The sequence below is a fragment of the Phallusia mammillata genome, chromosome 1, assembly GCF_965637545.1.
Source record: "Phallusia mammillata chromosome 1, kaPhaMamm4.hap1.1, whole genome shotgun sequence".
Taxonomy (NCBI): Eukaryota; Metazoa; Chordata; class Ascidiacea; order Phlebobranchia; family Ascidiidae; genus Phallusia; species Phallusia mammillata.
In genome coordinates, this window is record NC_137252.1 from 34,192,233 (window position 1) to 34,219,525 (window position 27,293).

The 27,293-nt window shown below is 38.1% G+C and overlaps 1 protein-coding gene across 6 annotated transcripts in view; it reads right to left on the minus strand.

Moving 5' to 3' along the window:
• LOC145234003 (spectrin beta chain, non-erythrocytic 1-like) overlaps positions 1-27,293 on the minus strand; it is a 52,162-nt gene that overhangs the window by 1,379 nt on the left and 23,490 nt on the right. For 4 of the 6 annotated variants that reach the window (XM_080098781.1, XM_080098790.1, XM_080098774.1 and 1 more), the window contains 35 exons: positions 27,067-27,242; positions 26,350-26,508; positions 25,671-25,834; positions 24,640-24,778; positions 23,949-24,105; positions 22,591-22,835; positions 21,846-22,046; positions 20,960-21,079; positions 20,583-20,636; positions 20,068-20,195; positions 19,643-19,773; positions 19,028-19,157; positions 18,358-18,592; positions 17,441-17,638; positions 16,925-17,044; positions 16,334-16,531; positions 15,794-15,955; positions 15,360-15,491; positions 14,766-14,900; positions 13,890-14,099; positions 13,353-13,518; positions 13,092-13,242; positions 12,515-12,623; positions 11,901-12,040; positions 11,347-11,485; positions 10,831-10,961; positions 10,082-10,286; positions 9,439-9,633; positions 8,849-9,028; positions 8,109-8,353; positions 7,458-7,681; positions 6,686-6,888; positions 5,868-6,068; positions 5,023-5,162; positions 1,215-2,407 (listed from right to left, as the gene is read on the minus strand). In XM_080098781.1, coding sequence (XP_079954907.1) covers positions 2,014-2,407; positions 5,023-5,162; positions 5,868-6,068; positions 6,686-6,888; positions 7,458-7,681; positions 8,109-8,353; positions 8,849-9,028; positions 9,439-9,633; positions 10,082-10,286; positions 10,831-10,961; positions 11,347-11,485; positions 11,901-12,040; positions 12,515-12,623; positions 13,092-13,242; positions 13,353-13,518; positions 13,890-14,099; positions 14,766-14,900; positions 15,360-15,491; positions 15,794-15,955; positions 16,334-16,531; positions 16,925-17,044; positions 17,441-17,638; positions 18,358-18,592; positions 19,028-19,157; positions 19,643-19,773; positions 20,068-20,195; positions 20,583-20,636; positions 20,960-21,079; positions 21,846-22,046; positions 22,591-22,835; positions 23,949-24,105; positions 24,640-24,778; positions 25,671-25,834; positions 26,350-26,508; positions 27,067-27,242 — 6,017 coding nt within the window. In that variant the 3' untranslated portion in view covers positions 1,215-2,013. Of the gene's footprint in view, positions 1-89; positions 177-373; positions 468-1,047; positions 1,171-1,214; positions 2,408-5,022; positions 5,163-5,867; positions 6,069-6,685; positions 6,889-7,457; positions 7,682-8,108; positions 8,354-8,848; positions 9,029-9,438; positions 9,634-10,081; positions 10,287-10,830; positions 10,962-11,346; positions 11,486-11,900; positions 12,041-12,514; positions 12,624-13,091; positions 13,243-13,352; positions 13,519-13,889; positions 14,100-14,765; positions 14,901-15,359; positions 15,492-15,793; positions 15,956-16,333; positions 16,532-16,924; positions 17,045-17,440; positions 17,639-18,357; positions 18,593-19,027; positions 19,158-19,642; positions 19,774-20,067; positions 20,196-20,582; positions 20,637-20,959; positions 21,080-21,845; positions 22,047-22,590; positions 22,836-23,948; positions 24,106-24,639; positions 24,779-25,670; positions 25,835-26,349; positions 26,509-27,066; positions 27,243-27,293 lie in introns of those variants that run through there. The other 2 variants (XM_080098795.1, XM_080098798.1) reach the window with 2 other exon arrangements.

Genomic DNA, 27,293 nt, shown 5'->3' on the forward strand with positions numbered 1-27,293 from the left:
CATCTTGTATGATTGATATACAAAACGCTGTTCTTAACTGTCTCCAACCCCATAAAGCCGGTTTAAGTGAGCTAAAACGTAGCACGAACCTGTGACACTCTGGTGGGAGTATGTATGCCACTGCTGGTCGATGCGTCAAGATTCTGCAGCCCGCTCATCCATTTCTGCATCTCATCCTATGTTATAAATCGGTTAAATCGGATTATTTTCAGTCAACAATTTGTTTTCACGGGGTTCGAACCCACGAAGATTTCAAATCCTGATCACATTTAAAGTCGGTTTATCAATTAGGCCACGTGACCACGTGTTTGGCCTTGGAAATAGTTACAAAGAAGTATTTGAATAAGAGGGCCATAGAAAACACACTACTTACATCATCTTTCGCTTGAAGCAGATATTCGGTTCCGTTTTGAAGACGAACTCGGAACACGTGCTTGCGTTTCTTGTAATCCACTGCAACCTCACAACTAATGAATAGCAAGATATATCATGTTTAAAACTGAAGGTGCCGCTATCAAGACCAACCGTTATGCTAACTGGTGTGGCGCGGAATTTGAATCTGGCAGAACGATTCTTATTAGCTATGGCATTGCGTTCTATTTCTTAAGGACTTTTGTACGCGTTTTTATTTCGAAATTGAATTTTTTTTAAATGTTTGGTACAAATAACCACAACAAAAATGTTTTTTTTTATGATTTTGGACTTTACTCAACTTACCACTTCGAAAGGTAGGTAAAAGACAAACACTGGACCATTTCAGAGGAATTTTAAACTTCTTCATAGACTTAATCGTAATTTTAAAAGCGTGATAAAAAACAAATGGCAAAAAATGTATTTACTCTATGTGCAGCTCACAGGCCGTTTTGTTTTTAATGAACCTTCTATTGAGTTAGATACACAATTCACGGTTTCAAAGATTGCCACGAGAAACAAACAAGCCAATATATTTGCATAAAACATGATGTTTCTACTATTAAGTCATGTGGTGAAAAGGAATAGTTTATATTTTATTACATATTTGGATAAAAAACATGAATCTGAATTTACCTTAAATCGTCGATACTGACAGATTGCTCCCCGTGATACGACATACGAGACGTGGCCGCTTTTGCATCCTTGTAGAAGGTCAACTGTTTGTCTTGCAAGACACAAAACACGCTGTTCCATGACCTGGTTGCGAACAAACAGAAGTTATATTTTTCTTAAGAGAAAATATTTGGCTAAGTTTAGGCTACATTGTAAAGTGGAAATGTCTATTCAATGAATATTCAATTTTGGTCTATTGTGCCAAATTATGTGATAAATCTTTTGAAATTTGAAGGTAAAAAGTGATTGATTTATTTTGTGTGTGTTTAAATTCATTCAAGATTCGACAATTTTACTGTTTTGTTTCCCATATAATTATTAAAAACATTTAAATTAAACACTTGGTTGACAGGTTGATGACGTTTGCACAGCACATGACACTAATAAGCCGTTAGACGATCAAGACAAGCGTAACATGCAGAAATAATTAGTTATCATGCAAATTATTGGGCAACCAGCAATGCAATTCACATACGAATTAAGCTGTATGACAAACACGCGTGAAAACGAATTAGTTGGCACATGCACGCAATTTAACACTAGAAAAGCGGCGGAGAGAAGTCGTATTAAACCAGTGTTTTTCAACCCCGAGTTACTGGACCTAAAAAAGTATGTGATTTCCCTTCTATAGAAAGGTTAAACACGGTTGTTGATTTTGTTAAACAGTTTATTTTCATTTGTTCTGAGACCTAAAGAGGTTGAGAAACACTGTGATTAAGCGTCAAACAGAAAAATCAAATTCGTAGAATTAAACGATTTTAATCGATGGGTCAGAAAATCGTTTCTGGCTGATTCGCAAAAAGCTGAAAATTCGATTTCTGACTGCAAGATTAAGCAAATTTTTGATTGGAAAATTCAAAGAGAAAGGCAACAGATAAGCCTGATTTGAAAAATCAGGTTTTAAGGAAAAGAGAATTAATTGAAGAATCAAAAAATCAAATTAGAGATGCAGCAGCGATTTGCTTGGTTGAAGTCGGTTAGAAACCTGTTCGGGGCTTTTTTGCTGGGACTAAACATGGTAGATTTCCTCTGCAGAGTTCCATTTAACGGCACACTTCCACCAGGTGTCCTCACAACATCGGGCTTCGGTCGCATCTTGACCGGGGTTGCGGACGTCGATTCCCCGGCACCGGGCGAGGCGTAGTCGGGCTGATGCGAAGACTTGGGTGTGGCCTTGTGCTTGTCTTTCTTGCTGGGCGACTTGGATTTGGATTCGTGTTTTGACTTTCCTTTCTTGTTCTCGGGCTTGGAGCTTCGTGGAGTTTCAACTAGAGGAGGTTGTTTAACTCCTGAGCTTGCGCTACTCCCGCTATCCCGTTTGCTGTGACCAAACGTATACAACGGTACAAATAAATTCACGTTCTGGGAGTAAAAACTAAGCGATCATGCATGGGAAATTGAAGGTGTGTTCTACACACTATATAGGGAGGGGCTTCTTAAACTTTTTGACAATTCGGGGATAAGGACGAATCTGGTTATTCGCTCATCCGATTTATCAGGCTTATTTATGCGATTAACCGGATTTTGTTCTCAACACGTAACAGAGTTAAGATTCGCAATCCCCTTTAGTCGAAATATGCGATTAACTGGATTCGTCTGTACATTGATAGACATTTTGGATTTTACGATTTGTAGCCTACATTTCTGAAGACATTTTTTTTACAATTCACTTGGTATAAGCCTAAATCAAACATTGCAACACAAAAACGAAAGCTGCGCGCACAAACAAATGCACAATTGCGCTTGGAAGTCCTGGCTTCAAACATTCATAGCAGCTCTGTTAAACGGCAACAGCATTGCACCACAGGCCCAACTTAGCGATTACCACCAATTCCTTTCCTGTTACAGTTGATTCCACAATACCAGGACCAAGTCTTTGAGCAGCTGGGTAGCGTTCAGTTCCTCGTTTAGCAGAAGTTAGTCCAAGTAGACCATGCTTTGGGGGTTACGCGAACACGCGGTAAGTCTGGTGTCAGTCATGTATGTACAAAGTGGTTATAAGTCGGCGGCATAACAGGCTTAATGGAAGGGGCGCAGAAGCATTTTGGGGAAAGTCAGACATGCGAACATCGGTAAACCTTTTGCCGGAGTTGCGTTGCAGTTTCCCCGCCAATGAAGTTTCAACGATGCCCGTTGTTCCGGCAGTGTGTTTCCCGTTTGGCGTAGTAGGACTTCTTGTTACTTGATAACGCTGTACAGGCCTTTCCGGGGTTGTGCGTTGCGGGTTTTGCGGCAGAAAAAACGAGGTACGTGGCGGTTTGTTTGGTGTTATAGGAGACGGGTGTTTTATCACAGCAGCTTGACTTGATTTTGAAACTTGCAAAGTTGTAGGTCGGGCAAGAGGTAAAAAATGAGCCGTAGTCTGTGCGTAACTGTTCTGTGGACCATACCCTTTGTTCTCCCCGCGAAAGTCTAATCGGTAATGTCCAGTATTCGAGCATTCACCACCATCGCGGCTGTTGTGTTGCGTAGGTCGAAACTTTGTTGTTAAATTGTTGTCGCGATTTGAAAGCGACACGCTGCGAGGCGACAAACGGTGATGTCGCGTGTCGCGTCGCGCTACGCATGTCTCGCTGCCGTAAGGTTTACGATGTTCGATAGCGAATCGTAGATGTTCCTGCGACGCAGAGGGCAGAGCGCGCCGTCTACTTCGTCTGTACAGCTCCATTCGACTTGCGTGCGCGGGCGAGCGCATTAGGTTGTCGATAGTCTGCAGCGATGCGTCCTTTCTCACGCATTTCTCTTTCTTCAGTTTCTTCGGCACACCGCGCTTATTGTTGGTGATTGTATCAAGAGGGAATCTTTCTATCCTCCTGGTGATTGCTGTTATTTCACTGCTCACGCTGCCAACGCTCTCCAGGTCTGTATCACGTGACGGCAAATAGGTGGTTGTGATTGGTCCAGCCCTTACAGGTTCGTTTCTTAACCTCCACACCTCATCATTGTCCGATGAGGAAGCGAAATCTGCAACTTTGCTTCTGGGTTCGGCGCTTAAACTGGTTTTGACAAACTCCATGTCAGCAAACAAGGATTTGAACTCAAACTCTCGAGTTTTTTCCAAAGTCCCAGGTTTTGAACGAGGCTTAGGAACTGGAGGAACTTCAGGACCAATCTCCAGTTCTCTGCTGGTCTTGGTATTAGACAGAGTTGGCATGCAAATGCGTTCAGCCAAGCGCACATCATCGGCGTGTACAAAATCGGCTTGGCGCTTTTTTGTGCCACGACCGGCCGACAAAGATCGTCGTTTGCGGGGTTTCGGGCGGTCCAAGTCCCGCCGTTTTATCCGCGGCTTTGCGATCCTGTTTGGTGATCGGCTTGTAGGAGTAAAGACTTCCACCGACGAGTTTTCAGGATTCCTGCTTAATTGGTTTAAAATGCGGTTTTGTGTGTCACAATGAATGTGGTGTTTGTTTGTGCTGTGGTCATGGCAATGAAAATTTTGAAATGGTAAGAAAAATATTGTATGTATCGAAACATGCATAATACGATATAAAAGCATTATAGACGAATATTTCTAAACATATAAAACAACAAACTGATCAAAAAAATCCTTTGAAAAACTAAAAGTCACATGTGGTCGGCGAAAAAAAAATCAGTATAATATTTTGCAATCGACCACCAATATATAATTATACTATTAAATCTTGTTATTGACTAATTTTAAGAAAGCTAGGTAAAGTAAGGCCTTAATCAATCCGTAATATAACTTGCTTTCTGTAGAAAATTAAGGCGTTTACCATTTTTTAAAGATCTGCTAATAAGTTAACCAAAAAAACGTTTTTTTAAGGTCCAAAAAACAATTGACTCGAAAAAAAAACATTGATCAAAAGACGATATCAACCACAAACCACGAATAGGAACATACCATAATCACGTGATCAGCTCCCAACAACCAATCAACATTCGACATAAACATCACAATGATAAAACACAAACCTGTTGGTCGCTTTCTTTTCCGATTCCTGAACCTTCTTGCGCTGTAGCGACCCCGAGTGGCTGGGCTCGGCCTCCGCCGATACGTTGCTCTCATCCGCTTGACGGACCGAGCTGGTTTCGTCATCAACCCCGTTGACAAGCTGCGGAAAAAATCTGATGTTAGATTTTAGAAACAACTGTTGCAGCAAATGGTGGTGAATTTTCTTTCACAAATTACGCATACTTTTGTGCATTGCATAAAAGATGTACAAGACACGGGTTTAAATAGGTTGTAGATTTATTGTAAACATACTTACCTACGTTTCATGTTGGCTTATGTTTTTAAGTATTACGTGCAGTATAGGCCTAAAGGATAAGTGTGGAGTTATCCACCGTTTAGCAAAGATATATGCACTTAATCTAAGTAATAGGCGTCTGAGTATCTTATTTAAACAGAATGACGACTTTAGACTTATCAAAAATACATTCTGATACGTTTCATGGTAGCTTACGGTGATTCTGTAAACTGTAGTTTGAGAATTGTACAACCCATAAAAAAGCTGACAGAAAAGTTAAATAAAATACTGTTATCGTTAACTGCGTAAAATAAGTTTCAAGAATTCTTTTTCACATCCAAGACGACACTGTGGCGCAGTGTGCAAACTTTTTTATTTTTTTGGCACAACGTCGCAATTCGAGCTAAATGTGGCATTACATGTAAACGTAGAAAAACGCCCAGGTCTTAGCTTCCCCTAGAAAACGCTATGCGAAAGCCTTAACGAACCGCACACCCCAGTTTGGGAACCGCCAGCCTAATTATTTAGGCGACGTTTTACTCATGTATTTTTCAGATTAATAAAACTCACTTGTTCTGAATCCACAGCAATCTTGGGGATAACGTTGTCTTCTTCCACCATCGCTGCCACTTCCTCCTCTGCTCTCTTTCTCAGAGCAGCCGCCTCCTCTTCTTCTCTCTTTCTTTTCTCCTGCTCCTCCTCCTCTTGCTTTCTTCTCTGCTCTTCCTCCTCCTCGGCGCGTTTCTTTCTCTCTGCGTCTCTTATTTCCATCTGTGAAAGAAAATCGTCTTCATGAAATCAAAAGTTTTGGTGGATTACTCTTTAGTTGGTTTTGAAGTTAAAGATTACGGGTGTTGTTTACCATTTTCGTGTTTGAATACTTTTTTTACCTTTTTAAATACTTTACAAAACATTTTCATGTTTTAATACTTTTACGAGACATTTTCGTCTTTAAATACTTTTTACTTTTCTAAAACATTTTGAGTTTGAATACTTTTTTTAATACTTTTACGAAACATTTTGGTGATTGAATATATTTTACTTTTTCAATACTTTTACGAAACATTTTCGTGTTTAAATACTTTTACTTTTCTGACACATTTTCGTGTTTGAATACTTTTTTAATACCTGTACGAAACATTTTCGTGCTTAATACTCTTTAGATGTTGCAATATATTTACAATTTGCAAGGATTTAGCATTTACCAATTTCTCATGGCAAAGAATATGGATGGTATGATAAGTGGTTACAGTATAAGCTGTTTTCCAAGGTTTAAAAAATCTATTTTTCTCTTTCTACAACTCCTCACAAACAAATACAAGTTTCAAAGGAATACTTTAAAATCCGAATTTTAAAGAATCAATTTGAGCTACAAATTTTATTCGAACCTCGGTCAATTTTTCCAGTGCAGCAAATCGCTCCTCCCACGGAATAGTGCCTTTCTCCAAACCGTCGAGTCGCCTTAGCAACTGTTCCACATCACTGACCGAGCTGACGCCATCGACAGGCAGGTCACGCATGAGTGCTTGCTGTTGCTGGAGCCATGCGTCACACGTGGCGGCATCATGAGCGAATTGATAAACTTCCATCACTGAAATAAAAACAGTTCAAATAAGTGATGAACAACCTTTTCACTATTGCAGTCGCGTAAGGTTCTTGTTTCACTAAAGGTCGCTGATGCGTCCAATAAGTCTAATATATAATATAAGAGCTGGACGCGTGTATTTACTTGCCCTGTTAATCCATATCTTTCTACACCAAAAGGTTCAAAAGCAAGCTTTAAAAGCTGGATATCTAGCGAGACGAGTTTAGATTATTTATTTCATACGTACGTTCGCGGCCGCACAAATTTATTTCGTAGCTGAAGAATTTGTTTAAAATCGGTTTGTGGGCCATCGCGTGCTAAAACTTTTGAACTATTTACAATTGCAAGATCACAGATTACTTTGACAGCTTTTTTTAAATGCAACTGTCTGGCTCGTATAAACCCAATAGGTTACGTTTCGCAGGGCCTAACAAAAGGAGTAAAAGAAAAAAATGCAAAATATACCAGTCTATAGCTCTTTGAACCACTGAGGATATTTTATGGTCCACAGTTCGGAAACCACTGATCTCGACCAACAGTTTAGTTGGTAATATATTTTCAGCATCTTGACTTACGGAGTGTGAGTAGATCCCATTTGTCCTGCCATCTGTCCACGACCTGATTCCTCTTCTCAGTCAATTCCTCCAGTTTCTTCTGGATATCATCCTTAGCATAATGTCCATCCTTAATCAGTTGTTGACCAAGACTTGTACATTTCTCGAATTTGTCGTCGCGCGCATCTATCTCTGCCTTGGTGCCTTGCAGAACGCTCATGGCTGTTTCGACACCCGATACATCCCTGAGAATTAAATGTTTACAGTAAAAATCCAGCCTACGGCTGTTAAAAGTTCCCTTTGGTCTATTAATAATGTGTTTTCGTGCTATTAAAAGTATTTAATGTCTGTTCAATGTTTAGCTTTTTTTCGATTTGTAATACAATATTACAGGTTAGCAAAAACCGTTTTGTAACTTCCTTTGGTTTATAGTCTTTCTTATTAGTTTTTTATGCGGGCCAGCATTCGTTTATTTAAATTTGTTTTACTTTTATTTTTACTAGTTTTTTCATTACCTGTTCATTACACAAACGAACACACAAGTTGCGTTAATTAAGTGTAATTTTGTTTCCAAACCAAGTATTTTGCTATAACCCTTGTTTAAAGTTGTAAATCGCCTGATTATTTATTCCACTTGAATAAGTAATTTATACAAACAACCTCAAAACTCACTTTGGTTTCTCCTGCAAATCCATCTGCCTGATAGTGCTGTCCATCCAAGCCATCAGGTCACGAGCCATGTTGAAGAAACGGAATTTGGCGAGAGCGTCGGATAAAAGGGCAGCTCGGTTCTTGATCAAACTCAGCAAATTATTCCAATCTTCAATCACTGCTTTGCCGGTGTCTTGAATTTTTTGCAAATCCTCGCCGGCGTATTGGTTTTCCAATCCATGCCCTTCGCTCTTCACAACCTCAACCTGCATGTCAGTAATATTTAATTTCCTGGATAAACTTACAAACAAATTTCACAGTTTGAAAAACATCTAACAATAACCTTGTGAACGCTAATTCTTTTTCATTAGATTTTTTACCTAGCATGGAATATCCCGCTGAGTTGCACACAAAAATATTTCAGTGAATCACCCCAAACCGGTATATTTAAACACATTGGCTTTAAAAACGTTAAAATGATATACTTACAAACGAAATAGCTAAAGGACAACAGCAATACTCTTACGGTAAAAAAATAATTTGACTGCAACAAAACTTTTAATTTTTTAAAATTTGAAATCAAAATTTATCTTTCCCTTAATTTCAATTTAAAAAATAAATTTTGTTAAAACATTTCTCACCAATGTGCAAATGTTTAGTATAGAACATATATAGAGTTTAAGCACATCAAGTTTTTCAATATAGTTGTACTAGCACAAAATTTCTTTGGTAGTTTAACAAACTAAAACGGTTTCTATTACCTGAGCACCGATGGCTTTCACATCTTGAGCAAAGATGTCGTGTTTCCTCTTGAAGTCCTCCACGACGCTGTAATCCCTGCCAAGCTCTTCCGGGATCTGAATCTTCTTTTCTTGGATGCGAGCTCGAATCTCGGCCGCGTCGTAGAAGAATTTGTGGAGCTCACACGAAGCAACGAGCATCTGATGACAAAAATCAAATACACCAACCTTAAAAGAAGTGGTGAGGCATGGGTATTTAGCCTGTTACGTTCCAGAAAACGGTAGTGCCATGACGTGGCTACACTAGCTTTTACCAGCTGCACCGATGTCCAAACCGGAGTGTAGCACAAATTTATGAATCGTAGTAAATTGTGTCTTTTAATTCGACAAACATCGATGAACAAATAAAATCCATTAAATTAGTTCTAATTTACGATAGAAACACATTTAACAACGTACACAATTTCCATCCCAGCACCTCTATTGGGTAACAAAGACAAATTTTTGGGTAACAAAGACAAAAATACGATTTTTTTTCGACCTTACCCAAACAGAAGCCAATCCTAATACATACCCCAAATACATTACAGACCATAACACAACGTTCTCACCTGTTTTCTTGTCTCCATCAGTTCAAGCAAATCCGCCCAAGCCTCATTAATGTTTTCCATCCAACTTGCAATTTCAGGAGCATCAGAATGTCCAGCATCGATCAGCTGATCAGAAAGTCGGTTCGCATCTGCCACCCTTTCCTTACCGGTCTTGGTTGTGTCGTTCACGAATTCTTTAAATTGCTCTTGCAGCATCTTAACGAACAGAAAGTGTTTGTAGTTTCGACTTCTAATTGCGATTTATATGAGTGATTTTTTAAGAGTTTAGGCTCCAATAGAAGATCTATGCGGGCAAGGTTTTAAAAGTTTTAACAAGGTTATTAGTTTTGTAATCGCGTATGCAGTCCCGGTTTATTGCTAGTGTAGTAGAAAAAATGCATAAAGAAAACCCAAAAAACGATTTGACTATAAAAAAACAAACATATTTTAACATTTACTTTCGAAACTAAACCGTCTTGTTTAAAAATCTATATAAGCCATTGCGAAAAAGAGTGTAGTTCTCATTTTTGAATTTTTTGAACATTACATTAAACAAATAACTAAAAACTCAACCGAATTACGTTTTTTTTAACCAAAACATTGATTAAAAATGAAAACAAAAGACGCAATTTAAATACTATGATTGTGACGTAACAGAACTTACTGTGACGTGTTCGTAGTCCTGTCCCAACTCCTGTGAGCTGGCAACGGTCTCACGCTGAGCAATCCATTGTTCAAGGTCATCGATTTCACGTGACAACCGGAAGAGGTCGCACCTTTCACGAAGTTTCAGTCTTCTCTCCTCGGCCAGATCCTTCAGCGCAGCATAAGTTCGATCTACTTGCTGTTGGCGGGCGGCAAGCTGTTCACTGCAAAAGTGGGATTTGGCGAAAAAAATATTACAACTTTATAAGTCAGTATATAAGCTGTTGCTGCCAGGCATAATATCATTTTTATAGCTCTTCTGGCAATTTTATTTTTCGTATTTTTAGTATTTTAGTTGCGTTGTTACGTGCTTGCGTATAATTCTTTTTTTGTTTGTTTATCGTCCACTCTACTACGCGCATTCAGTTTTATTTACCCTGATGAAGGCGACCTGTATAGGTAGCCGAGACGTCGGTGCAAAAATCCAATGACGCAAATTTAAGCGAAACAATTGTTCAGGACATTTATCATATTCAAAAGACAATTACAGCTTGTAAAGCGAAAGCGTCTTTCGCAACCTTGTTCAACAACCGTTGTTGTTGCCACCACAAGGAATTGAAAAATATTACTATTTTTTACAAAAGGACCGGATGATGCGACTGTAAGCAAAACAATTGCTTTGAGCGTGTTTCCTTATTCACTAATTTCCCAAAAGCCCAGCACAATTTGCAGTCTCACGCAAACATTTAAGTTTAGTTGGTGACAAACCTCTCAGGATGTTCAGAGTCAACAAGATCACGACAAGTCTTCGATAATTCCTGAATGGTTTCAGCAAATTCGTCAATACTCTGTTCCTGGGCCTGATGCTTCTTCAACATTTTGTTGGCTCCCTGACCGTCCTGTATACAGAATACGAACAATTGTTTAATATTGCTACATCAGAAAACTAAATGCAAAATATGCAACAGTCTCTCCAACAAATTACACGATGAATGATGATCGATGTTTTTTCTATTTGAATAAGGAACTCAGTATTCTATTCTAGCGAAATATACGCGAGCATGAATACAATTTACATACAATTAAAGAAAAACAAATTCTGGGAAGAAATATATCGCGTTTGTGCTCTATTACAACATATAATACGCTTTTCATTCGTTTAAGTGCACCATTGTTCATTTTAAATATCCTCACATTTTACAAATTGTTTACATTGTTGCACATTAAATCATGTTATGGTTTGGTCTTTTGGAGTTAGAGTTTAATCAGGGTTCAGGTTCTCACTTTTGCTTTTTCTTCAGACATCATGTAGAGTTCCTGTTCACCCATCCACGCCACAGCTTCGTTAGCATCGAAGTAATACTGCTCAGCTCGTTCTGCCTCCGCCAAGAGGTCGCTGCGATCCTTGGCTTCGTCGTTAAGTCTGAAAGCAGATGATGTATTAACATATCAGCAATGCTTAAAACTTTTTCACTTTTTATTTGAAAGTAGTGTTGCGATTATCTAACAGAGCATGAATGTGTTTCACTTTATGATTTATGTTCTTTAAGAGTCTTTATAGAAATGTAAAATTCTATTAAGTGATAAAAACTTCTATTAAAACAAAGAAGAATTTAGAAGTGAAGTTATTCTTTAAAAAATGCATTGAGTGTAATAAAAAGTTTAAATCGGTCAACAGATTTAAAAAAATGTATCACAAAATGTTTGTTTTACAGCGACTTATACTACCAATGATATTTTTACAAAATAATCTCCAAGTTGTAATAACATCAATTCCGTTGCTACAAAAGTTTCGTGGACCGGTTAGATACGTGTTGATTCACATTCAAGCAACCGACCTTTTCCATTTATCCTGCAGTTCGTGGCATCTCTCATTGATGCGATCCACATAAGGATTATCCTCCGTAGCCATTCCCATTCCTCTCTCACACACTTCATCCACCATCGGCTCGTGGCCAGAAATTTCACTTTTCAGCCCCTGCAAAAACACAGTGCATTTTGTTCAGATATCTACACTTTATTTGGCGACACCTGCGAACCAAACAAACAGTCAAATACTTTCACAAGCAGTTTCATTTTGTGGGGTTGTGATTTGACCGATTGATTAACCTGGCCAACTTCTGTCGTGTGTGCAAATTTAAATCACGTTTTCCCTAATACATTTGTCTTATAAACTCGCGATAGACGAAACTCGCCTTTCAAGCAGTGCAATCAATCTCTTGCTCGCAATAACGCATAAACTTAAAAAAATTAGACTCTTTAACCTGGATTGGATTAGGGAAATTAACCTGCGGTGGGATTTGAACCCGCGACCGATCCGAGACCGCATAGTGTCGTGCGAGTGTGGATGCTGTACATACTTCCATTATTCACTACTTTGACAGAACAAAGCGCTACATCTCAGACAGGGCTCTTTTATGCAAGTAAATATGACTGCATAATTTTCCTTTACCTCATGTTGTTTCTGAAGAGCCTGTACACCTTGCAAGCTGTTACCATGTTCTGGTGATGTAGCTTGTGGCATTTTTTCGTCGATCCATAGTTTCTCGTCTTCAACATCTCTGCAAAAATACATATAAGGAAGGTGAAATTAGGATTGTAGTATTTGTTCAGAACGACTAGATGCTTTGGGTTTTATAAGTAACATTTGTTTCTAAATTGCGTATCCATACACAAAGTAATATTCTGCTTGTAGATAAAATACGTACAGAACACAACAATAAAATTATGTTTGTAGATGTCTATGAACAGAAAAACTGCTCTAAAACGTAATAGAAGCTATAAAAAAAGGTTGTTTTTCACCAAAATACTAAGTGTTTTTGGACTTATTTTGAAATAAGTTTAAAAATTTATCATGTTATTTTACATTAGAAGGTACAGGTTGCCTGATCCTGGCCATCAAATTTAAAGAAGTTAATCTAAGTATGAGGGTCCCCTATAATAAAGACCTGATATAAGTATAAAGCTGTAAATTAATAAAAAATAATTTTCACGGATTTTTTCAAACAAAAATTAGAATTTGTCATTACCTGAAGAACTGATGAAGACGCTTGCTTGCATCGAGATCTGCCTCTCTCTTCTGGAGAAGAACATCCAGATTGTCGATCTTATCCTTAATCGAGTTGCGAGTTCCGTCCATCTCATCAAAGTCGCCATCACCTTCTGATTGGAGAACATCCACTGAAAGCACAAAAGCTGAAATATAAAAAAGTTTCCAAGCAACAGCAAGGAGAGGTAAAAAGGCAGAAAAGACGACACTCTCCGAAACCAATATTTTGTTGAACTGTTACCTTGGCTTCCAAGTTCATCCACCTCTTGCTTCCGGATCTCAATCTCATCTTTACAGTCGGCCTGGTTCTTCAGCAAAACATTGACGCTCGCTAAATCTTTTCCAACGTCGTCAGATTCAAGTTGTTGTTCCATTTGGTCGGCGAACTTTTCAAGCTCCTCGCAAGTCTAAATCAAAAGCAGCAAAAATAAGATTTCGGTGAATCAAAATTTTACTTTCAATGCACACTGTAAATATAAATGGTAATGTGAATTTAAAAAATTATGTATGCTATAAAACTCGATTTGAAATTTACTTAATCAAACAGTACGAATATGAACGCCATCATTTCTTCCATAAATTCTGATCTATTTTTAACGTATGCACATAAACATTATGTGGCAGTAAGTAAAGTAACATCTAGTTTTGTGCATTTCAAAAGAAACCATTGATTCGAGTTGACAATTATAACTTACAATTCCTGAATCTGAAAGCTTTGATTTTTTGCAAAACTGTACAGAGATTTTTTGAAAACCAACAGTTGACATGAACAGCTCACCTGTGCGAACAATTCAGCTTTGTGCGCTTCAAACAAGGTCTTCTCCTTCTGCTGAGTACAGCTCTCTAGCTCCTCCCAGTATTTGCGCAGTTCGTCGAGTCTGCTTTCGATTTCCTCAGTTCGTTCGGGTTTGGCTTGTGCCAGTGCGCTTCCCTCTTCCTCAAGTCGCTCCAGACGGTCCTTGTTGGCGGCAAGTTCAGCAGAGAAGGCCTGTGAAGAAGATGAACACGCACAAATAGTTACATTGCTATCGTTATTTACAGCACGGAACGTACATGAGAATTTAACATATATAAGAGGTCATTGATGTTTAAATATATATATTTCTATGTATTTTTTGCTTTTTATATTGTTTTCAGACACTGATGATGCTTAAAAAAGCGAAATGCATACAAATAAAACACAGCGACAGATTTAGTGGTTTTTACGCTGAATTTTCTTTATCTGATTTCAATCACCCTGAATCGTCGCAGTTGCTTTACTTGAAAGAAGATTTCATTAATAAGAAAAGATTCACTACGTTTCCTTGAGGTATAAGAGATTTCAAACTTTACCGCAAAAAGTGTTTATAAATACAACAATTATTTCATGTTTAAGAGTCTTGTGACAGAATTAAGTGTGAATGACAGCGTTAGAACAAGATATTGTACTATTTTTTGAACAAGCGCTTTGAACTTTTGTACATCATGCATGACAGTGGTATTTGCATCACAACTAACAACATCCATAAACGCCGATTCAGCTGGAACGAGTGGTAAAGTATTTTGTCACTTTAAACTTTACCAAATTGATACTTTTGTAAGCATCAGAACTGCTCAAAAGTTACTGACGACTCGGCTAGTAAAAATGTTCCTGATAAGAAGACGTGTTGCTTACTTGATGTTTCTGCCACTTGGAGTGTAAGTTCCTCGCGTCATCATACGTCGCATCTTTTGCTGTCAGCATTTTCTCATTTACCCAATCCTTCAGTTCCTCGCAATCGGCGACGAAACGCTGCATGGCCAAGTTTTCCTACGAGAGCACAAAAAAGGTTTTAAACGAATGTTTTTTTTACTGGTGTGTCATGTTACATTCCAAAGTAGCCGTAGAATCTACGGTTTTATACATGTTTGAAGGCCTGATAATGAGATTTTGTTGTGTATACTCAACGATAAGACCCCATATAGGTTTCAAATTTTACACAAAAGCAGTCTCAGAACCACATTAAAGTGGAAAATAATTTTAACAATGTTTTTGTGCTTTTAGCCTAAGTGCGGAAAACCTTTAGTACAAGACTATGTTTGATAATCGCAATTCCCGGCTAGTCAAGCCTGGTATGCATTCCACCTGATTATGCCATTATCCAGAATCACATAAACGTCGTTTCGGAGTTACAGTACAATTTGTATGCAATTAAATGTAGTATGCGATCGACCGGTATGCAATTAACCGGAGTTGCGCAACATACAACAATATTTTCCTTATACTCACCCTAAGCAGAGCAGATACTTCTTGAGCCTCCTCTTTATTGACTCCCCTTCTTTCAGCCACTTTATCAGCTCGATCCCTAATCTTCTCAGCAGCGTGATGACCCAATTCAGGATTGCACAACTGTTCCGCATCCTTAAGAAGAAGAAAACAGATAAGAAGTTACAAATTATGAAATGCAACGTTTTTTAAAGTCAAAACTTCTAGAAAAGTCAAACTTTATATTTTTCTAAATAAATCTGCTTTACCTAATCCGATTGTACACAGGTATATAGGCACGCGAAAAATCAACTTAGAAACCAGTACCACGTTTGTGGCAGAAACCATTTTTTTTACTTTTCTCTCACCTACAAAATTAAATTACACAAGTACTACCACAAAAACACAAAAAGCACATTACAGTTTTTTTCACACAAATAATGTGACTTTGATCTCACCTTAAGCACAGCTTCGACCCGTTCATCTGCTCCAGCCATCGTAGCCACGAAAGCCTCGTGTTTCTTGAGAACATCCTCTGCTGTGTCAGGTGATGTGGAAGCGGATGCAGCTCTTCGTGATCCTTCCAATGCGTATTCCTGATTGCTAAGCAACTGCTCGGCCTAAAAAGTAGGACAACGATTCTTTGTTTGTTTTTTTGTCATAAGACATTACAAAACTGATTTATTACGTTTTTTATAAAGTTAAAAACGCAAGGTGATATGGTAAATATTAAACGTAAAACACGACGTTTGACCTCAAACGTTAACCTTTGTACACTTCTTGCGTCACAAACATAAACAATAAATCCATTGTGACACGAGAATAGTTTTGGCGTTCATACTTGTCCTCTGTACAATCATGTTAACATTTGCCTAGCAAGACTTCCCAATAAATACGCAGCAAAAAGATCACACAACGCTCAAGTCGTGGGATTTGAACCCACAGGTTAAAATCTTGCCCATATAAACCCAAGCGCGCCAGACCGTTCGGCCACCAACCTGCTTGCAATCGCGGATGAAGTTCTGGTGCTCTAGCGCCTCCTTGAGGAATCGGTTTCGGTTTTCCCACATTTTCTGCAGTTCGTCCCAGCCCTGTTCGAGAGCTTGCAGACGTTGACCGAGGAACATGTATTGGGAGTCGTCCTCTCTGCCTGATGTAACTTGTGCTCCTGTCTCCTTGATGCGCTCATAGTCGTCCTATAGATATTTGAGAATTCAAAGGTTTTTTGTTTGTTTTTTGAATACGTGTCGTTAATATTGTTTTATTTTCAAATAATTTTTGATGTTTTTGTCCCTTTTAATTTTCACAAAGTTGTTCAGTTTTATAAATTACTTTTATTGTGTTTCCATGGCAACCTTTTATATATATATTTCCCATGTTAATTAATACTTATCACTTGTTTAAAAAATCTCGTTAATAAAACATTTAAGCAACCAACGCATGACACACACACTCATTTAAAAAACAACAAATAATTTATATACTTTACTCATTCAAATAGACTCGCAGTCAAACCGTAATTCACCAGAAAACAAAACCCAGCAGACAGAGTTACTTACTGGTAGAAACTCAACACACTAATTGTTTACCTCGTAATTGTCAATCTCCAGTTTAATAGCCTGATGTTGTTGAAGCAGTTTCTCAGCTTCAGGTAGTGACTGAGGCATATCTTCTGACGCTATGGTTGTTTGTGTGGTCGAAAGCCAAGCCTAAGTAGAAAAAGTAATACTGAAGTTAGCCGTGATAATGTTATAGGATGGAAGTAGATGAATTCAAGACTTTGTTGCTTTTTGGTTAGAGATTAAATTTGCACATAATTAGAATATTTATGTCGTATTTTCTGGCGAATTATATAAATTTATTGTATTATTATTATGAAAAACGACTTGGGAACCATAAACTTTAATTGGCAAAAAGAAGCAAATTTGGAAGAAAAAATTTGACCACTTAGACATACTTAAGGAAAGGGTTTTAAATCAAAGAGCTGATAAGAGGACAGTACAGAAAAATTTTAAGAAACACTGTACACCAAGATTTTTGAGAAACGGTGTACAGAAAAAAATTTAAGAAACACTGCGTTTAACACAATAGTTTTTTTCTTTTACCTGAAAACGATCCAAGTCGCGTAGAAACTTCTGCAGGTTTCCGGCTTCTCCGAGCGAGTCTTCTCTCTGTTTCAGCATATCTCGTAATTCCTTCCAAACTTTTTCCATCTGCTCGAATTTTCCCTTGATCTCATCCGCTTCATCCGGATGCTCATGGGACAAACGTTCCGCTTCATCGCGCAAATCGTCCAACTTGGCCTTTGTTAAATCAAAACAACTTTAAAATCACACACAAAAGAGTTAATAAGTAAGTTACAAAAATTTACAAGAACAAAAAAAATCCTAGTATTAAGCGTGACCGAAACTTAATGTACGAGCCTGAACCCAATTTATTAATCTAAAACAAATCCAGTATTGGGACAAAAAGTTATAAAACAGTAAATATACTGAAAAAGGGCAAACAGTGATCGTCAGTTTAAGTCATGCTGTTGATGGTTTTGATTCATTACTAAAATTGTCGGTTGGTGACCAAAAGTTACTTTGATCTTTGTGAAATTACGACAAAAATTTGGGGCGACTGTAAAATCAAGCCCGTGTCAAGCCCATTTTATTGAAACTTAGTCCCGAAACCGCAGCCGACTCGAATAGTCCAGCCCGACTTACAATTCTGACCAATGACTACGAAAACATCGGAGTTTTACAACCGTTTAATTCAGTTCAATTTGAATCTGGGAAGAAAATGTTGGTTTCTGGTAAATGTGAACAACGTTATAGCAAAGTGGTAAGTCGTGCTCGGCTTTTCGGGTCTGGTTCGGGGGTAAGTTTCATGAAACGTGTTTGATTCGGGCCTGACTTCACACTCAGGCTGTTTGCCGTTGTTTCACCAACTTTCAGGTTTAATTTGTTTTTGTTTTTCATTCGGGTTTAGGCCCACATTTCAGGACCGTTTACAACAATACCTTGTAACCTAAACTAACCTGGATGGCAGCGAGGTCCCGCTCCATACTGGAGAGTTTCCTTTGCAGAGCGACAACCCCAGCAAGATCCCGGTCACTCATCGGTTCATCCGTACCACCAGCGCCCGCTAACACTCTCGCTTTTTCCTTTATCCAACCTTCTGTTTCGTCACACTCCAGTTTGAATCCCTGCAAACCTTTGGCGGATGACAGAACATCTCGACGTTCGTCCAACAATGCACGAAGAGCGTTCCATCTGCGGTCGATAAAGTCTTATTTTAGAATTGCCCGGTCAAACGGTTAAGAAATAGTCAAGAACTTTAATTCTAGAAAAAAATGATTTTTAACTTTATAAAGAACCTTTTTTAACTACCGGAATTTCAGTTCGTTGGTTACATAGGGTCTTTTTTAGGTAACAAAAGAATTATTGACCAATACTTTTTGCCTAAGTGTCTTTGTTTATTGATTAATTATTCCTATTCAAATTCTAAATGGTGCAATCAAGTCTATGATATTATGCATTTTGAAGTTTCTCAGAGTTTTGCATGCAAGCCAACTGTGACGTAACAAACAAGCACAAAAAAAACATTTATATCCTGTACAATGGGGTTGTGCTGATGTTAAAAGTACGATTTCGTATTATCTCAATTAAAAACATAGAAGAAATTCACATGACAGTTACGTCACTGACCTCTGGTTGAGGTGATTTTGCTTGCTAGTGACGTCATCGCTGTTTGGGTGTTCCGCATGAACGAGTTGGCGAGCCAGCTGGTTGACGACCGCCACTTGAGGCGCATGTTTGTTGATTTCCTTCTCGTAACCTAGGCAACAGAAAGAGAAAAAATCAGGCCGCTTTATCGACAGTGTACAATAATAAAATGATGGTGAGGTTAAAATAAAGTACCGATATTGCTACCGATATTAAACATATCTAAGTTATCAAGCAATACAAACGGCTTCCACGCAAAACATTCGATGAAAAAATATGTTGATGAGCCAAGGATGTTTAATCAAGGCGTCTTGAATAGCACGTATACTTTATAGACTTGTCTTGTTCACATGGCAAATATATATTTGGCCAGTATAGGGCATCGACAGGTCGGATGACTTGTGTAAAGTATTGAATACAAATTCGACACATTGGTATGCAGAAATGCATTTGTCAAAATAGCAGTTCTAGGTTTAACGTAAATATTACGTTTAGAAGAAATGCAAACTGGCGCACAATAGTATCTGGGATAATAAATTTCGAATTTTGCAATGAAAAAAATCTGCAAGGTAATAACAGTGAGTCGCTCGTTTCTACCTTCGAATCTGTGATGAACGAGTTCCATATCCTCAATATTATCGGGTATGGTAAGAGTGGTGAGAACCTGCTCCTTCTCATCAATCCAAGCATGTACTGAGTCTGCCTCGCTGTAAAACTTATACAGGGATCTGAAAAAGGGTTACGTCGTTGGGTTTAATTAAATAAAGGATATTATTTGTTGTAATTATCACAACATTAAAGGGTTTAACCAGCGCATAGCAGAATTTACTATAGTAGTGGTTCCCAACCAGGGAGGAATTTTAAAACTTGGAGAGGGAAATAATTCGTACATGTGGTCTGTAAAAATACATTAAAGCCCTAAGAATATAAGCAGTGAAGTAGATAAAAGACTTCATAAATCATAAATGATCTTTGTATGGTATTGTAATTATATAAAACACACTATGATGGATAGAGTTTACCTGGCATCAATCAGTTTTTCTTTACGTTGTCTGGCAAATTCCAACAGTTCCTTGTATCTGCTGTTGATGCTTCTCAGTCTTTCTTGAACTTCAACCGATTCGCGGTCTCTCTCCGGCAACGCTTCGGCCTGGTTGAAAATGTTTCTATCCGTTACTTTATGTGCGTTACACACTGAAGTTTGGGAAAGCAAATTGGCACGCACGAATCCGGTTAATCGGATGTTCTATATCGTGTGGTTCTTAACCGTGTATCCCTTTTTGTTCTTTTTACCGCCAAAAAACACGCAGATGAATTTTATTTACACCTCTTTTTGAAAAAGCAAAATAACCAACTATGACGTCACTGATGGATGACGTTACAAAATTGAAAAAAGACAATGCAATTACCCCCCTAAATATTTCAAGTCACCCTGTTATCAGTAGGTATTTGTATGGGACCGTAAAAACCGTAGTTTAATGTGGCGTGTGTATTTTCAAACCAAATGAAATAAAAAAATGTCGATTAACAAATTCACCTGTTCTTGTAAAGCGCTGATATTGGATTCGTATTCCTTCAGTTCTTCCTGGACCTGTAGTGACAATGTAAGTAAATCCACCGTTTTACAGCAAAGCAGTGTAAGTAAATGATGTTCAACACGCAAGTTACAAGTGTTCGACCCTGAGACTCTCTGCAACTGAGTCCAGAGATAAATTTGAGTGCTTGACTAAGTTTTTTTCGAAAAACATGCAAAAAGTTGAAAAGTGGCCGGAAGTTAAATTGATGTATTTTGTCAGATCCGCGACTGCAGTTAATCGCAATGATTTCTCATGTCAGAATGTTTCTAATGTCAAAAAACTCATATCAAGTATGACCATTTTTATTTTAGCTTTGACTTCAGTAAGCTGGTTATACCTGCATGTGTTTTTTCAGTAGTGACTGAACTGACGGTTCGTCTCTTCCGTAATCTTCGTTAGAGACGATACGAAACATATCAACCAGCCAAGTGTCCACGTCGTCAGCATCAGCGAAAAACTGAAACATATTGAACATCACATAAACAAATTTCAGGGCGAAAAGAAATAGATTAACTGAATTAAAATCTTTTTAACTAAATCATAAGACCATTCAACATAAACAATTTGTATGCTATTTTATATCTACAAGTGCACAATGGCCAGTTTAGTAGCCATTGTAGCAATTCTGATGATTAAATATTCTTGTGTGAACTTATCTTACAACCAAATTGCTTGCAAATTCGTTGCAAATTGTTTATAAATGCCAAAATGACATTGCAACTTCTCTTTTCCCCGTACACAAGATACAGAATTAAAAACAAAGAGTAAATCGACTTTTGTCTTAGCTGCAATTATAATATTTGTGGTAAAACATAAGGTATAGTTCAGGAGTTTTAACCTTTAAAGTTACAGAGGAGTCAATTGTTTACTGAGGCATGAAGTAAAGTCATGCCGAAAATTGTCTCATAAACATATCAACAAAAAATCTGCTGCATATTGTAATGTATATTGCGCCACCTTGTGACGCATTAAGTATATTGCCCCGCCTTGTGACGACCTTGCCGCATGCCCATATAAAAGCGTGAGTTTCACCTTTACGGTCATTCGAAGTGTCTTGTAGCTGTGGGCTTGTTGTGTCGCTGTTACATTCAATACACATATTAGACATAACAGTACGAAAATTATTTACAAGTTAATGCGGAATTTCTTGTATTGTTTAGGGGCGAACCAGTGTACATATCCTAATGTTAGCGATCCCTGAAGGTAAAGTTGAACAGACATACTTGGTAAAGATCTTTTGCATCTTGAAGTCTGCCACGACGATCGGCCGTCAGCTTCTCAAGGTTGTTCCATTCCTCATGAGTCTCACTGATACGAGAGCTGATATCGTCTGATGCAAAATGTTTCTGCTCAATCAACTGCTCACCGACAGCAACCGTGTTTGTCAACATCGTCTTACGACCGTTCATCTCGTCTTCCAAAGCCTGTGAGAGTAGATTGAGAGTCAATGGAGTGGGTTGTGATAGCAATGCATTTCTCATTTCAATTTTATGTTTTTTGGGGGCATGATTGATTTAAACGCTTGGTTGATTGTCTAACTTTGTACACGTGACAACTTGATTGACTTTTTACTCATTGGTGGGATTCGAACCCACGACAAAGGGCTTTTCGAGGCACGCGCTATACTAGAGTTACACAGTCTTAGTGGTGAACCCGCCGAAAGTCGAATCACATGCACCGCTGCTTGCCTCATTTGTTTCTGGTAGGATTCGTTTGTGATCCGAATCGGATTCGATTTACTGTCATGATTCCAATGGTATTTGCGCTAATAAACGATTCGAGTTGAAATCGAATCGATTCTAGTTAAGACTTGGATTCGATTCAACCATATTAGCTACTTTACGACCCGGTTAGGAGTTCGTTTCAATTTGAATGCACTGATTTTTTTATCTTAACCATCTTTATCAGCCGTCGAGTTCTAATCCTACAGTCATGGGTTTGAATCCAACCTAAGATTCGAAGTCTTACCTTTTGTTTAGTCAGTAGGGAATGAACACTCGTCAAATCGCGTCCGTAATCGTCACTGGTCATAAGTTGTTCCTTTTCTTTAACCCAGGCGAGTTCTTCAGCCATTGATGCGAAGAACAAATGCATGCGACGTGATTCGTCGAGCTTGGCGCGTCGTTCTGCAGCCATTCGACACAAACTGTCGTAAGCGTTCCTCACCCGGTCGACTCGATCTTGAACTATAGGTGGATCGCAGGCGATGTAATCTGAAGAATGGTTTAAAGATGTTGAAAAGGTGTTCAAAACCAATGTCAATGACTTTTATGCATGTTCCAAAATGTATATTGAATGTCCTTAAGAACGGTTTTAAATATATGTTTGATGGATAGCATGACTATACAGGGACGTAAATGGTTTGACCTTGTTTGAGATTTAAATGCCCGATGTTTTCAAAACTACCTCAAATATGCCTTTAAAATGCAATACCATGTTTAAAACAACATTTAACCTAAGAAGCCATGTCAATGTTATGTCGATTTTCCGCTTTGCAATATATGGAAATCTTACATTTTCCAGTTCATTAAAAATGCTAGTTCCCAAAAAGCAAACTACAATTGTCGTAAAACTTTTAACAACAGTACCTGCTGGGATTTTAAACCGGGTTCATAGCATTTAATGGAACAAACCTATTATTTGTATTTCTTACATCAAAAATCATTTAACAGGCAAAATTCCAAACCAACAATTGAATTATGCCTTTATTATCAATGAGGATCAAACGCTTGTATAAAAAATAATGTCAGTGGACAGAAATTTACAACAGGGGACGAACGTATGTGAGCAAACATAAGGCAGACATGATGTGGTCGAATGTAGCTGAAGTGACGAAGCTATTAAGGCGAGTTAGCCAATATTTGCTCACAGTGTGCTTAGCAGCATAGGCCAGAGATAGCGGTCTGCGAAATTTAACGTGTTAGGGCTAAGTCCTGTTTAACACTGGGGTAAGTTTTGTAAAACCGCAAGTGAAGAAATTGTGTTGCTCTGTTCGTGTCGCCTAGATACAGCTAAGTAGCGTTGTACATTCCATCACAGATTCACAAATCTATGCTTAAGGATCTTTTGGGGTCTTATTAAATTGTGATGGAAATCATCCACAGATAAGTTTCTTTTTTCTAATTTTTCAATAATTTTCCTACCCTTTTTTAATAGGTTGTAAACAAACACGAGTTTAAATTTAATAAATGACTTGTGTTTGTGGTTCCTTACGAAATAAGGGTATATTGGTTAATTTAACCCCAAAACGGCTGAACAAAACTGATCGAACAGCCATATCCCAAAACAGAAAAACCTGATTTTTTTTTCAACAATAATTTTCTTACCGTCTTCAATGGGCTGCATGAATTCCTTGCTTTGACTTTCAATAGATTTGACGCGATCAGCATGCACAGAAATATCTTGTTCAATTAGTGAATGCTTCTGCAACATGTCTTCGACACCCATGAGATGTTGGCCAACTTCTTCCTTCAGCAGTTGGTCCTAGAAATGTCATAAGCAATGTATTTTGATGTCACAAAACCCCAACTATAACCGTGATAATAATAAACGTAGGGCGGTTATCGAATATGTTAACTATTCAGACTGGATTCGATTCTACTTTTAGGAAATGTGGTGATCTGAGCTTCTATACCATTACAATAGAACCCGAATCCATCATCCTGTTTCGAACGGATATCGGGGTTACTATACGATCCGGATACATCCGATTCTCCCACTAGGATTGGAAATGGTAATCATGCCTCTTTAACCACCCGGATCGGATTCGTTTGTATTCTACTATCAGGATTCGACTATAGTGCTAATCTATCATCCCGATTCAATCAAAAACAGACTAGGCTATACTTTAGTTTTACGGTACAAATTTTACCAAAAACTGACACTACTTTGTGAATTGATTCTATTCGCATTCGAATCCGGCCAAATTTTAGGCAAAATACCTCATAAAAGCCTTAGCGTGTTGTACCAGTCTGTAGGTGAACGGTTAGCCAGATTTAATAGGTTTTTAGGGTATACCTGAACTTCGTCCTTCCAATCAATGAGAGAAATCATCTCCTGAAACATGAGTTGCAAGCGATGGTTTAATTCCAGTCTGCTTCGACGTTTCTTCAGCAGCTCAAGTAAATATTCCCACAGTTGGAGCACGTTGTCTTTCCTGTAATATCAAAAGTCGGTTGAAAATGGAAAGGTAGTTTGGTATTTTTTTCCATCTTCTGTCGATTGAAATACATGTTACATCCTTTTTAACAAACTGTCACTACTTTCCAGTGGCTACAGCCCACAATCCCTTAGTTCAGGGGTTCTTAACCAGGGGTACGTGTACCCCTTGGGGGTACAAAGCACCAAAGCAGGGGGTACGGCATGCAGTGTGAAATTATCCGCTATTTAGGCATATTTGTCAATAATGCGCACCAAGTTACTTTGTTATATATCTAGAACGGCTAATTTTGTACTACTTGCATACTGTTTTAATGCATGCATTCAACATGCAAGTTATAAATACACTGAGTTTAATTCCTATTATTACAATTTTATTTACTTCCGTCGGCCATTTAAACAGGGGGTACTAGAAAATTTTATGAAAGCTCAAAGGGTACGAGCGCTAAAAAGGTTAAGAAACACTGCCTTAGTTTGTGTGTTTTTGACGGCTACTTTCATATTTTAAACTTCATGCCAGGGGCAATTTTTCCGACCCCTTGCCTTTTTTTATTGTTATATAGGATGTTACATATTTCTTGCCTATATTCAGTGGGGAAGTTTTCTGGTACGTTAGCAACAAATTTTTTATCTGCAAGCAGAAGTCTTCATAGAAGGGCACCCATAACTAAACCAAGACGACAAAACATGGCAGTCTTTCAGGCCTTTATTTTCATGTACTAAGGTACATGCTAGAAAATCAGTCTGCGGTGGGATTCAAACCCATGACAAAAGGGGTTTGAACAAAAGGGGTCACGCTCTACCAACTAGGGGAAAAGTTTACATTTACGTATAACAACACCAAAAATGTAAGATCTCCGTTAAGCAACAAGTTGATCAAGCTCACTAACCTGTCATTTATCCGCTTGATGTCGTGGTAGTTTTCTTTCTGCAGTTCATTGGCCACAGACACGACAGCCTGGACTCTCTCCTCACAAGCTTTTACGTCAGTTTCAACTCCTTCGTGACGTTTTACCGCTGCTTCCACGGCTGGAAGATCGGCTCCAAAATTGTCCTGCAAGAATTAGAGGCATCAAAACCGGGCGTGATATTTGGTTGCTCTATAGCAATAAATGTCTATGAATTGAACAAGAAGTGGACACAAGCGTTTGTAACCTCAGTACAAGGTTTGGGAGAAATTTAAGCCAAGCATGAGAAGAGAATTAAAGGCATTCGCGAAGGTTTTTATGTCCTAGCTATTTGGCCCAAGCAACCACAACAAAATGAGATTACAGTAATCTATATAGAAAGGATTTTTCAGAATAGTTTTAATTTTGCTGTCAGCATTTTAAGTAAAACCACCAAAGTAATGCACAAAAATGTCAAAAGAGGGTTTTTACTTGAAGTATATCATCTTAGGGTAAATTGGACAATAGACTTTTTAAGACATATTTTTAGAAGACGAAACCTAAAAGTTTCAAACCTCAAGGGTGCTTTATAGTACTTTGTATGATATTACAAGTAGGTCAAATATCGAATAGTTTCACATCAAACTTGTAAAAGACTAAAGGTCAAAGTTCAAGGTCAAACCTGTGACACGAGCTTGAGATTTTCGCCCAGCCAGGTTTCGCGCATGGCTGACTTCTGGTCAAACTTCTTTGCGAGGTGATCCAATCGCTCTTGTCGGATGAGCTCATTGCGGAGAGCAAGTTCTCTTCCATGTTCCGCCTTCTCCAGTTTTTCCCACGCCTACAATAAACACGCGCGTGTGAAAATGTAAAATTATTACACAAAACCGAAAAAATTTTTTCATAAAAATTTTCATCCTTTGTCAGCATAACTAAGGAAATTGTGGATGTGATTTGGACAGGATAACTTATAATGGCGTCAACCAACTATTTATCGTCCATTGCGAAATAATCATGCTGTTGATGGTTTTGATCCATTACTAAAATTGTCGATTTAACTATTTAAAAGCTGTTTGTACACTTGCTTCGCAGAAACTGTGTTCTGTTAATTTTTGTTAGAAGCATTAAGATTAGTTCAGTATAATTCTGAATCGAGGTTTATATTATTGTTACTGAAAGAAGGTGTCAAGTTCTATAAGAATATTCATTTTCCTAAGAACACCAGATATGAATAGTGTATTGCAGAAGATCAATCTCTGTTTTCATAATCAGAAAAAACAACAGCAGTTAATGTTGATCAAGCTACTAATCATGGGCTGCTATGTAATCCTAAGCTTTTACTTTAAATTCAACAATCAATGTATGTAAATGCTTAAGTGAAGCAACGTGTGTGACAAACCTTGTTGATATCAGAGACTAGTTTTCCCTCCTTGGGTGTGTAAGGCTTCTGGTTGTTTGCCCTCATCTTACTTTGCAGCGTGAAGAGCAAAACTTCCAGGTTACCTTTCTCCTCAAACTTTCCAGGTTTCTCTACAGTCCTGTAGTTGTTGAAAGCTGCTAACTGTGCACTGACACCTGTGAAGATAAAGTGGTTGTTAGAATTTGGTGGCATTGACAATTGCATGT